The 13515-nt window shown below is 38.3% G+C and overlaps 1 protein-coding gene across 3 annotated transcripts in view; it reads left to right on the forward strand.

The window, feature by feature from the left end:
* Positions 1 to 13515, forward strand: part of SLAIN1 (SLAIN motif family member 1) — a 57067-nt gene that overhangs the window by 2869 nt on the left and 40683 nt on the right. For all 3 annotated transcript variants that reach the window (XM_024123256.1, XM_007117840.3, XM_007117841.3), the window contains one exon: positions 11825 to 11964. In XM_024123256.1, coding sequence (XP_023979024.1) covers positions 11825 to 11964 — 140 coding nt within the window. The remainder of the gene's footprint in view (positions 1 to 11824; positions 11965 to 13515) is intronic.

A 13515-nucleotide genomic window follows, 5' to 3' on the forward strand; every position in this document is an offset into this window, starting at 1 on the left:
TCTTCCCGGACCGGGGCACGAACCCGCGTCCCCTGAATCGGCAGGCGGACTCTCAACCTCTGCGCCACCAGGGAAGCCCTCAGAGCATTTTTATACATTGAAATATATTTGTATTGCAGTACTTGGCCTGTTTATCAGCAGTCAACAGGGTTTAATTTTCAAAGCTAAACGCACTTGTTGTTAATGCTTGCAGGGCCTTCTGGTGTTCCTCCATCACTGCAAACCGCGTGTCCCTGCCTGTGCTGTCATCAAGAGAGTGCTTTTCATTTGCCTTCCCTGATATGTTTGCAGGAAGCCTACTTATTTTTATTTTCCCTGTTGATTAAGAAACAACTGAAGTGGATAATATGTACCCGATTATTTTAAAATATTTTAAAATAAGTTACACATTTTCATTGTAGAAGACAAAACACAAGTGAATATAAAGTCACGAAAGTCTTCCCTCTTGTCCTCAGTTTACTACTATGACTCAGTTAACCCTGCTAACCTTCTGTAGATCCTTCAAGGTAAAAACATAGTTATACAAATCAATATGCAAATATATACACATCAGGTTTTTTTTTTACACTTACCTTTCATTGGACACATTTTGGACATCTTTGTTTCCCTGTAACAGTTGCATCATCGTTAACAGTAACTTGGTCCTTAATATTGTTACTTTAACTGTATCACCTACAATTTTTCATACATTTTTATCATGATTTCATCCTAATGGGTTAAACAAAATAATTCATTTAGAATAGCACTTCCTGCTAAAATGTCAGCTCCTTAGGAAAGGAAGTTCACAAATGTAGGTTAATCATTGGATATTTTAGAAGTTCTTTCATGTAAGTCTGTTTTTTCTAATACAATCTTAGAATGTACAGCCTGGACAGCACTTGGCTCAAGAGTTATGTGTGAAAGAAAAAAGTGAATAATAGAAGAGTATTTGTTTGATGACAGTTCATTAATTAATGAATGATCAGTCAGGTCTCATAGGCCTTTTTTCCAAACAATTATTTAACCTGTAAGTTTCTTCTGTTTATTGAAAAAAAAAAACAACAACAAAACTTTGATGTAAGAAGAATGATGCATTCTGCTTTTTGTTTTGATGAAAAGCTTTGAAACAAAACAATTGTCTAATTTCTTCAAATATTTATCTTAGTTGAACTTAAAGTATGTAATTTTGCCTTAATACAATCTGGTTATATTAGCACAGTGCTGCTAAAACCCAGTGTCTCAGAAAATTAAAGTGGACTGTGGTTTCAGAACCTTCATTCTTCAGTCCAATTATTATAATCCCATAGTAAACTTCACATCCTGCTGTATCAGTTCTTCCATTATCCTACTACTAATTTGACAGCCTTAACTCTCCAGGAGACCATAGGCCAGAAAGCACAGGGGAGAAACCGAGTATCAGCAGCAAATTAAAAAAGTTCAAAAGCGCTGAAGTCCTGATGCATATGCGGCACGTGGTGTGACTGGATGCTTTGCCAGTCTGTACAGAAGGGTGTTTTAGAGATCCCTGTCCCAGTGTCACCAGGCTGAGAAGCGCTAGGCTAGAGAACCAGGGTACAAGGAGAGGGAAGCAGATTGGTATGAAGTGGCACTGGGGGCAGTAAGTCATTAACGGCATGACCTTTCTGTGACCTATTTCAGCTCCCTAATTTCAGTGTTAAGCGCCAAGGAGAAATAACTTATGGAAACGTCTTCAGTTATTTACTGAAAGAATTGACTGAAATTTAGGCTCATTTATAGGGATTCAGAAGTGTTTGCGCCATTGATGTTTTTTCCTCCAAGCATGGTTGTGACCCATTAATAGGTTATGAAGTCCATTTAGTGGACTGACTCAGGAGTATTTTTTATGAAGTTCAGTGGAATATAAAATCAGGATCAGAGTACATTGTATCTTATATAATACAAACGTGTCTTGATTAAACTTATTTCAGTTTTACATGCATATGTCCTGGGTTGAAATAGTTAATGCATTTGTGCATTATGGCTAAAGTTAGAATAACTCCAGTTTGTACTGTTCAAAGCAAAACGGACTTGGAGAAAACAGGTAGAAGAGCACGGCTCCCTGAAGATAGTGTAGTGCTGCGGTAAATCAGGACCTGCTCACCTCAACCAGAAGACCAGCCTATATTCAGACAATGCCAAGATTAAAACATGCCAACTGGTATAAAATACAGCTATAAAAGGAGGCATTTATTTTCAAAAGAGATGTGGCAGGGACTTTAACTTGCCCAACTGGAAAGGACAGGAGAAAAGTTTTTTTTTTTTTTTTTAAACATCTTTATTAGAGTATAATTGCTTTACAATGGTGTGTTAGTTTCTGCTGTATAACAAAGTGAATCAGCTATATGTATACATATATTCCCGTATTGCCTCCGTCCCACCCTCCCTATCCCACCCCTCTATGTGGTCACAAAACACCAGCACCGAGCTGATCTCCCTGTGCTATGCGACTGCTTCCCACTAGCTATCTATTTCCCATTTGGTAGTATATATTAGTCCATGCTACTGTAGGAGAAAAGTTCTTAATGATACAAGGGGAAAATGGTGATATCTACAAATTAAGGAAAATTTAATGAATGAGATATTCATCTTCCATGTGTAACACCAAGACCCTGGACAGCTGGCTAAAGTCATTGCCAATTTTTCATCAAAGCTGTTGAACACCTTGTACTCTACATATGGCACAGCTAAATTAGACCACCTAGGCTGTTTTTTTGCATAATTGATTTTCAGTGGAAAGACCAGAGGGTGCTTCACTTTCTGACAGTGCTGATGGAAAATGCGCAGAGTTTTCTAGGAGCAAGTGGAGTTGACTGAAGTCTATGCTGATGTGTCTTTCAAATGAGTAAATTTGAAACACTGCAGTGAGACACTGAAATAGAGTTTAGATATAAATGTGGAGGGAGGGGGAAGAGTCTGCTATAGGACCTTCAGTAACTAAAATTTAGACTTAATGTATCCTTTTAAATAGCCTATTGGGGGTAAGTTTCTTTTGCAGTGGCTAACCAGCTTGACCCTAGCAGATGCTAGTGAATCTAAGCTGACTAAGATTGATTGTGCTAATCAGTGCTGGTGTTTTACCTTTCCTTAAAATGAAACTTATGGTGATTTAAGACTCTAAAAATGGCTTGTTTGAAAATTGACACATTACTTTTCAGTGACAGGTCTATGGTGTACATGTACAGTAAGTACCCTACAAATGAAACTTCAAGTTGTGAACTTTCAGAGATGCGAATGTGTGTTCACATGTCCAATCGCGTAAGTTAGTTCACTTGTCTGGTGTTCCTTGTCATGTGCGTGCATCCTCTACAAGTGGTTGTGCTTTTGTGTACTTTACAGTACTGTATAGAGTCCAATAGTACAGCATCTTTATTTCAATCAAGCCCAGGATGTCGAGAAGCAAGCATAAAAGCAGCAGTGATGTAGCTGGTACTGTACGGTACTTTTCAAATGTTTTCTTTATTTTTTGTTTTTTTTTATGTATTATTTATGTGAAAAGTATTATAAAGCTATTACAGTACAGTACTATATAGCCGATTGTGTTAGTTGGGTACCGAGGCTAACTTTGTTGGACTTACGAACAACTTGGACCTATGAACGCGCTCTTGGAATGGAACTCGTTCGTATGTAGGGGACTTATTGTAATTATTTTTGTTGTACCATTTATTTTTGTATTATCTGCAGAAGGATGACTTTAGAACCAAACGTTGAGAATAACCAAGTTATTTTTCTAGACATTTTGAAATACTTCATTTGAAGCATTCAGGGTTATTATGATGGATTTTGTATTATTTCCAACCTCCCAGTGTTAGTGCATGTATGTAGTCAGGGGGTCCAGAAAATGAAGTGTATGAAAAAGAAAAGATTCTGTGAGAAGGACAATAGTTTCTAGTCATGTGCTTTTGGAAGTTTTGAAGAGAAGGGAAGGAAAATTAGAGGGTGACATTTTAAAGGATAGCTTTTCTACAAGTTGAAGGATTCTTAAGTTTTAGACTAAGGCTTTTCAAATGTTCTTGCCATATTCTAATATAGTGTCAATGAAAGGTAGAAGTTGAAAGAGCAGTTAGTAGGAGGTATGTGTATTAACAGTGGCAAACTAGGATATTGTAAATGTTGCTGGCATTGTAATGGCAATGAAAGGTGATTTTTATGACTTTTTAGAAGATAAGAGCCGTTTAGGAAAAATACAGGTTTTACCTTATCTAATTTTGGAGACGTGTTATACTCAGGGAGTTTGTAGCTACGTGATCTTCATAACTAACTGCCCTTTTTCTCTATTTAAATCCAGTTCTAGGCCTAGCCAGAGAAATAGTAGGCTCAAAACTATCCTGGGAACATTGTTTAGAGACTGACTTTAAAAATGATCCCTTCTATCTTAATTCCACATATTTGTGTAGTACTTCTAAAGGTCTATCAAGGTAATACAATAAGTAGGATGTAAATGTTTCAAAAACTCTTCTATACCAAGGCTTATTACAGAAAGCAGCAGTTCTCCCAACTCTTTCCTACCTCTGAGTCCTCCACATAGATATTACTTTGGCAGTTTCTTTTGTTCTTTATTTCTAAACAGTCTTTATACTACATGATCTTAAACAGATATAGACTTGTTTTGGAAAATGAGGCCTAAGGCCTCTTCCCTTCATCCTCCAGCTACTATATCTTCTTTCCCGTCTCATAATGTTTTTTATAACTTTTCTCTTAAATCATTGTAATGACCTGTGTTATGGTTATCACCGTTGTTAGCTGAGTCCTGTTAATTGTATGTTACTTTTGTTTTCTCTAATCTCTTTGTTCCTCCAAGAGTTAATAATGGCCTCTCTCTAACCCCCTTCACTTTCTTTAATCCCTTATAACTAAGTATTTCTGTAAATACTGGAGCCATAATATCTCTCAAGAAGGTCAAGCATATTTGATAATCTCTTCAATCTGTTTTTAAAAATTTGTTTTGTACTGCCATCCATTCTGGAACGCTTTATCCCATTGCTCCAGTCTTTACTGTTGCTCCTTAGGCTGGATACACAATGCTGTTACCATGGGAATTCCTTCGGGTTTCTTGCCAGTCTTGGATCTCCTATTTCATAAATCCTTTGCCTTGGAATTTCATTTATTCTTGTGGGTGGGATGCAGCCTCAGTAAGCTTTCTGAGAAAGGGGACATGCATGAGAAGTACACTTTGAAATCCTGTGTATTTGAAAATGTCCTTATTCTATCCTCATACAAGATTCATGGTTGGTCTGGGTATAAAAGTCTAGGTCAGTTATTTTTCCTCATGTTTGAGGGCATTGTTCCATTTTTTTCCAGTTTTTATTGTCTTACACCTATTGAAGTGCACTGTGATTTGGGTATTGAATCCTTTGTGACTTTTTCTTTAGGTTTCTTTCTTTATCCCTAGGGTTCTTAAATGTCATGTTGTACCTTGTATGGGCCTGTCTGTTCATTTGTTGCACTGAGCATTTGTGGGTGCCTCACTCTAGAACCTGGTGGCCTGCCTTCAACTTTGGAAAATTTTTTGCCTTTAAAACAAATAACTTTCTCTTCACTTTCATGTGTGTTTTAGAACTTATAATAATGAGATGGAGGCCTGCCTGGTACAGTCATTTAATTTTCTTTTCCCTCTCCTCTGGTTGTTAATCTTTGTCTGTTTTGCTCCTGGGAGACTTCTTCAACTTGATCTTCCAAACTCACTTATTGAATTTTCTGTTTCTTCTGTAACAGTTTAATTGTTTCATTGTCCAAGAAAGAAGAAGCTGTTCCATTTACATATCCTGATTTTGTCTTGTGAATACAACATTTTCTCTCAGATGATATCAGTTATAATTGTCTTGAATTTTTCATCTGTTCCCTGCATTGTTTTTCCTCCTCAGTTCTTTTTTTCCCCTTCTATCAATACTTTTAGTCTCAAGGTTTTATTTAAAAGGAATATTCCAGATATCTGGTGTCGTGGGTTGTCTGTTCATACCCAAAGGTGATATCGAAGTTGATCTAAGGCTCTGCATGGGTGGAACTCTTTGGCTGGTAGACTTAACCAGAGATTGGGTGGGTGGCCAGCTCAGGTCTTCTCTTGGGTTCATCTGTGTCTCCAGACATAAACCTTCTGGGAGATAGGAGTTAAGGCAGTCGGTTCTAGGAATGTAAAGGGGAAAATGGGGCTAGGGTGCTAACCCTTCAGCAAGTAGACTTTCGGTCAGCCTCTCTGGTTCAGTGGGGGTACTTCATGTCTTTCAGCTAAGTTCTGTGTGCCTGAAGTCAGAGCTTCTCTGGGTCAGCCTTATGCACATGTCAATAGTAAGCCTCCGGTCTTAGATTGTGGTGGCGGCGGGGGTGGGATGGGTAGTGTGGAGTAGAGGAGGGGATCTGGGGTCCCACCTACTCCTCATGCAGGCTTTCAGCCGAATTCCCTGCTTTCAGTCGCATGATCACCCCCATATTCTGTGAACTGCAGGGTCGGGGTAAGCCACAGTAGCAGATAGCATGGGTGGACAGCGGAGGAGAAAAGAGAGAAGTCCCTGCACGTGAATATGGCAGAGAGGGTCCCAGAGCCATTACGTGTACCTCTGGGAAGCTGCTTTTGAATGTGCTGTGAGGCTGCGTGGTCAAACGAGAGAACCATGTTACGTAGGCCCTAAGAGATTAGGGACTTCTTCCTGAGGGGTTCCCTGCAAGCAGAAAGCAGAACGCTCTACCGGAAAAAACCCCAGACTGGTGGGAGTGTGTGAAATCCCCAGGCAAGCTGCTTGGTGGAGGTTCCTAGCGGCAGGAGAAAGCAGCAGTTGTCCCGTGGGATGCTGGAGGTGTTGGGCAGAGCCGTGCTTCACGTGGGGGCTGAAGGAGGTTTGCAAACAAGCAGACGCTCAGAGGGTGCATGAACCTGTGTGTGTATTAAACAGTGAGGAAAATGTATTAATTTAAAAGAAGCTGAAAGATAAGGAAGTTGCACAGTTGCCTGGTGTTGTGGCTCCTTTCTCTCAGGGCTGTGGCACCTGCTTCTGTGATTCAGCTGCCTGGTGGATGGCAGCTCCAGGCTCACTGAAGGGCGGGAAGCAGTCAGTTGCTTACTGTCTTGTGACTTTTTCGTAAAGCTTCATTACGGTGTAAGTGCAATATAAATTGCATGTATTTAAAATGTACTGTTTGATAGATTTGGGCGCACGTATAACCCATAAAACCATCATCACAGTCAAGATAGTGGAGATAGCCCAATGCTTTAAGCTTCCTTGTGGCCCCTTGTATCTCCTCCTGTCCTGATCCTGCCTACCTCCAACTCGGGCACCCCCTGATGTTTTCTGTCAATCTAGATTAGTTTGTGTTTTCTGTACTTTTGTATCAGTGAAATCATATACTAGGTACTCTTTTTCATTTGTTTGGTTTGGTCTAGCTTCTTTCAATCCAGATAATTATTTTGAAATCCACCTCTGTTGTTACATGAATCAGTAGTTCATTTCTTTTTATTGTGAAGGTTTTAGATTGTAGGGACACAACGATCGTTTGTTTTGTATCCATTCATCTTTTCATGAACATTTGGGTTGTTTTCAGTTTCGGGCTATTACAGATAAGTCTTTGCATAGACACATGGCATTTGTGTCTTTCAGGTAAATACTTCATGACTTTTGAGTGGCTGTAACAGAAAGTAGGTGTACGTTAATTTTTAAAGAAGCTGCCAAAATCGTTTCCAAAGTGGTTGTGCATTTTACATTTCTGCTGGCAGTTTAGGAGTTTTCAGTTGCACCATGTCGTCACGAAGGCTTGCTATGGCTAATCTTATCTTCAGGCTTTCTAACAGCTGTGTGATAGTATCTCACTGGTGTTCTAGTTTGCATTTCCCTAATGACTAATGATTAGCCTCTTTTCATACACCTGTTTACCATCCATAGCTCATCTTTGGTGAAGTATCTGTTTAAATCTTTTACCAGTTTTTTTAAAACTGGGTTGCTTATTAAGTTTGCAGAATTTCTTATATATTCCACTTAAAAGTTTCTTTATCAGATAAATTATTTACAAATATTTTCTCCCAATCCATGGTTTGTCATTTATTCTCTTAACAGTCTCTTTCAAAGAGCAAGGTTCTTAGTTTCGATGAAGTCCAATTGATACATTTTTTGTCTTTTATGGATCATGCTTTCAGTCTAAAAATATGTATCTAAGAAATATTGCCAACCCAAGGACACAAAGTTTTTCATCTGTAATTTCTTCTAAAAGTTTTACAGTTTAGGTTTCATATTTTTGTGATCTGTTTTGAGTTAACTTTGGATAGTGTGTAAAGTATGGATCAAGGTTTACTTTTTGTATATGTGTATCCATTTGTTCCAGCACCATGTGTTCAAAAGACTATCTTTTCTTCATTGAATTGTCTCTGTACTTTGTCAAAAAAATCAGTATTCCACATGTTAGTATTTCTGTATCTGGACCATCTGTTTTTTATTATTGATCTATTTATTTTCATGCCATCCTAAATTGTCTTTATTACTGTAGCTTTGGAATAAGTCTTAATCAGTTAGCAGTAGCTCTCCACAGGATCTTTGCATTTCGTACTTTGTCAAAAAAATCAGTATTCCACATGTTAGTATTCCTGTAGCTGGACCATCTGTTTTTTATTATTGATCTATTTATTTTCATGCCATCCTAAATTGTCTTTATTACTGTAGCTTTGGAATAAGTCTTAATCAGTTAGCAGTAGCTCTCCAACTTCATTGTTTTGGCTATTCCAGGATCTTTGCATTTCCATATGAATTTTAGCTTTTACATTCTACAAAAAGCATGCTGAGATTTTGATTGGAATTTTGTTAAATAGATCAATTTAGGGATAATTGACATCTTAACAATATTTAGTTTTCTGACCCATGTACATGGTCCGTTTCTCTGTTTCTTTTTAAATTTCTCTCAGAATGTTTTGTAGTTTTCAGTGTACGGGTCTTTGACATCTTTTGTCAGATTTATCCTTAGGCATCTTATGGTTTTTCTTATACTGTTGTAAATGGGAAGTGAAATTTCAACAATACTGGTTGTTGCTAATATAGAACTACTTTTGTACTTTGATTTGGTATCCTACAGTCTTGCTGCTAAACTCATTCTAGTATCTTTTTTGTATATTCCTTTATACATAGACGATCATGTCGTCTGTGAATAAAGACAGATTTACTTGTTTCTTTCCAATCCAGATGTTTTCTTATTGCCTGATTGTGCTAGCTAGAACCTGCAGGCCTTGTATTGCTCTTGATAGTAGGGGAAAGGTGTTCAGTCTTTCACTGTTAAGGATCCTTTTTTGTAGATGCCTTTAATAAGATCGAGGATGTTTCCTCCCTTTTTTAATTTGCTGAGAGTTTTTATCAGGAATGGATGTCATATGTTTTTTTCTTTGTATATTGAGATTATCATATGGTGTTTCTATTTTTGTATATGTGATAAGTTACACTGGTATTTGAATGTTAAGGCAACCTTTCATTCCTGGGATAAACCTCACTTGGTAATGACGAAGTATCCCTTTTATATATGGTTGTACCAGATTTGCTAAAACATTTAGACCTTTTGCTTCTGTGTTCATGAGGGGTGTTGGTTTTTAGTTTCTTACCTTGTAATGTCTGTGTCTGGTTTGGGTATCAGGTTTCATAGCGATGTTGGTCTCATAGACCATGTTGGGATGTGCTTCCTCCTCTTCAATTTTTTTTTGGAGGAATTCGTGAAGAATTGGTATTCTTCTTTAAATATCTGGTAGAATTTGGTAGTGAAACCTTCTAGGCCTGGGCTTTTCTTTGTGGGTAGGTTTTGTTCATTTGTCTTTGCAATGGTCTGTCCTTTTACTTTTAACCCGTGTGTTTATATTTAAAGTACCCATGTTGTAGGCAACATACAATTGGGTCTTTTGTGACCCCTTTAAACATGAGGAGAAACTTGCTCACAGGCCCATCAGAATATTTCCCCTCAGTTTTTATTGTCTAGGACTGTGTCCAAGGCTTGTGCCTAAACCAGTCATTGGGCAAATGGGATTAATGGAACTGGCACATTGGCTCAGCACAGTGCGTCCCTCTCAAGGTGTGGTCTACACATAGCAGTATCAGCATCACCTGGAAACTCGTTAGACATTCACATTGTTTGATCTTACCCCAAACCTACTGAATCAGGTAGGTTAGAGCTGCCTGCAATCAGGTGTTAGCAATTTGTGTTTTAACAAATCCTCTGAGAGATTTCAATACGTCAAAGATTGAGAACAACTGGCTGAGACTAACCTTTACTTGGGGGTCTAGAGTGAGCTACCCAGTCCTGGACAGGGGTCTAGAGAGAGCTACACAGTAACAGTGCAGAGGTCTAACAGCAAGGAAGGGCAAAAAGGAAGGATCTACGTAGATTGGTGATAATCTTGACACAGTAGGCCAAGGTGGGACCTAGGAATAAGAATTTTTAACTAACCAACATACTCTCAATGAAGGCAGGACGGTGGTCCACACTCTAAGGGAAGAATGACATATTAGGAGTACTGTCAAGTTGATTAAAAGAGAGAGATTTTAGAATCTTCATCTCCTGACAGGATTCAGCAAACTGTGTCCTGTGGCATTGGGCCCACTGCCGGGTTTATGTAGCTGATCAGCTTAGATTTTTACATTTTTAAATGATTGAAAAAATCAAAAGAATACTATTTTGACACGTGAAAATTATGGGAAATTCGACTTTCAGTATCTATAAATAAAGTTTATAGGAACACAGCCGTCCTTATCATTTATCGTCGGTGATACTTTGGGGCTGCAGAGGCAGAGTTGAGTAGTTACGACAGAGACTATGTGGCCACAAAGCCTATATATTTACTAGCTGGCCCTTATAGAAAAAGCTTGCCAACACCGAACTATAAGAATAATTTGCTAAATACTACATTCCCCAACCTTCCGGGATCGATTACTCGAACAGGTGGTGGGCAGGACGATAACAGTAAAAGTGAATAATGAAGTATGTTAGTTCAAGAATACCTGCCCATTGGAATTATGGTAACTTTGCTGGAAGTAGTATGACTTTAATGAGATTTGTAATTAGAATAAAGTTTTATATAGCAAGGTCAGTTACTAGAGCCTGTGATTATAATTTTCTTTCTTCTGTCAACTGTTGGTTAATTCTCAAGGTAAACCTTTTTGTATAACCCTATCACTGAAAATATTCTAAAACCTACCTTAAAACGGTACATCAATGCGAGAAAACCTTTGTTATGACTTGTAGTGCCCCAGCGTGGTTATTTAGTATCCTGCCAACTATTGTGCAATGGTGTAGATGCTGAAAGTGAACTCTTCCTAAAACATATCTTTGAAAGCTGTTTGGCTTTAATGAGAAAGAAGCACATATCAAATTTAGTACAGATTTAAACAGGGGAAATATCTGATTATTTAAGGGTCGAGAGAATCAAACAGCTGACTTTTGTTTTTAGACTTATTTTTGTTGAATGCAAATAAGACTTGCCTTGTTTGCCACATCATGTTTATGTATATTGGCCCAGGTTCACATAAGATTCTGTCGTCAAAGAGAGATGAAAATGTCCACTTCTAGAAATATAAGTGAGCTGATCAGATCATCACGGTGCCCCAGGTCAGTTCAGTAGCAAAAGCCCCAGATCTCCTACTCTCTGAGACATTGTTCCATAGTTTTTTGAAGTCCTCCTTGCCACCAAGCTACAGAACGTGTCATATTCTACCAGGGGATATTTATCTGTTAAAAATGATTTTGGTGTTTGAAGTAATCAAATGTGAGTTCTGTTTTGATAGAAACTGTTAAATACATGTTGTTTTCTCAAGTAGAAGAGAGGTAATCTCTATGTAGCTATATAATCCCTATAATGTAGATTTCTTTTTTTAAGGTTATACGTTGGCTCTTCAAAGACATTCCCGTCATCAGAGAAATCCCTGAGCCCTTTGCAGTGGTGTAGACATGTCCTAGATAATCCGACTCCGGAGATGGAAGCAGCAAGGCGTTCCCTGTGCTTTAGACTGGAGCAAGGTAACCGCGAACCCGTACACCTGCATCCTCAAACTCCTGCCACTGTCCACTCTGTTTTGTTGCTGGTTTTGGAATAGACACTTAATTGAAAAACCTTACCCTGAGGTGCAGCTGTTGCATGTGATTCACTTCATATGTTTGCACATCAGGGTTTCTCGGTATAGAATATATTTAGTTTTGTGCTTGTTTTTAGCCAGATTTTCAGCTTCTTTTAGTGTTGTAGGAATACATATTATTTTTCTATTTTTTTTTTCTTTTTATGAATGTACCAGTACATAAAATGGGCCAGTCTTACATTCTCTGGCGATGGTTACAAGGTTGTGTCGCTGAATTCCAAGATAGTCAGCTGGGGTTCCACTGGGACCTGGGCACTGACCTTTTGAGTTCCCTCAATGTTTATTTGGCTGTATAACTGGAAGTCCTAACCTTTACAAACTAGGAGATAATCTTCATATTGTATGTAACATTTAATTATGGAGCCCAACATAAGTTTAAGTAAAAAAAATAATTAGGATAATTGTAGCAGGGGAAAAAAAAAAGCCAAAGGAATGAGTAGTACTCAGCTCCTTGCTATTTTGATAAAGTAGACTAGTACTTAAGGCTGTAATTATTTAGGCTTCTGCTTGTCTCTTAACCTCTTGGTATCTGTTTCATTATCTAGGTACACTTTATTCCATGGATCACTCGCATCCAAATCACACTTGAGCTTGAAAATGGGGTTAAGGGTTAATCTTAACCCTCCAGATTAAAGAATCAGGGTAGCTGAGAGTAGGGCTAAGGGAATCTGCATTGGCAAGGTCACCAGTGTGATTCTTATGCACACTGAGGTTTGATAACACTGCCTATGAAACTCTTCAAGGATAATGAATGCTTATAAAATATTTGGACATGATAAGACACAGTGTAATAGGTAACATTTCTCGAGCTCTTAATTCTGACAGTCAGAACATTAAGTTCTTCACATTTTTCATTGTGTTCTAACTGCTCATCTGAGGTAGGTACTACACTCACTTTTAGAGGTGAGAAAAGTGAAGTTTAGAGAAGTTGAGAGGATTACGAGGGCAGAGTGGTCCTTGGAAGCAGAGCCAGGGCCTGGGTCTCCCTGACACCAAAGACTGTCCTTAACCAGTATTCCATCCTGCGTTATTGGCACAGTCAACAGTAAATATGAACAGAAATCTGTTTTAAATATGTGGGGAAGGCCAAACTAAAAATTAGCATGTTTTATTAGCATTTTAACTAAAATGAAATAAGTGATGTAGTAATAGAAAGTTGAAGAGTGGAGTAGGAACAGAGGCATACTAGGATTAAAACTTTGGTGACAGATGCATGTCTAAGAGGACAACCATCTCAGAGCCAAGACTCTGGTCTTGATTCTGGTCCCATTTCCCTGAGTGGCCCTAAGCAGACCATTATTTTCTCTTTCAAAGGTTGTATAGGCCATCCCTAAGGTTCCTTATTCAAATACCTCTGGTTCAAGGACTTTTTACATGTTTTTGTTTTTGTTTTTGTTTTTTTTTTGCGGTACGCAGGCCTCTCACTGTTGGGGCC

This window comes from Physeter macrocephalus, chromosome 13, assembly GCF_002837175.3.
Source record: "Physeter macrocephalus isolate SW-GA chromosome 13, ASM283717v5, whole genome shotgun sequence".
Taxonomy (NCBI): Eukaryota; Metazoa; Chordata; class Mammalia; order Artiodactyla; family Physeteridae; genus Physeter; species Physeter macrocephalus.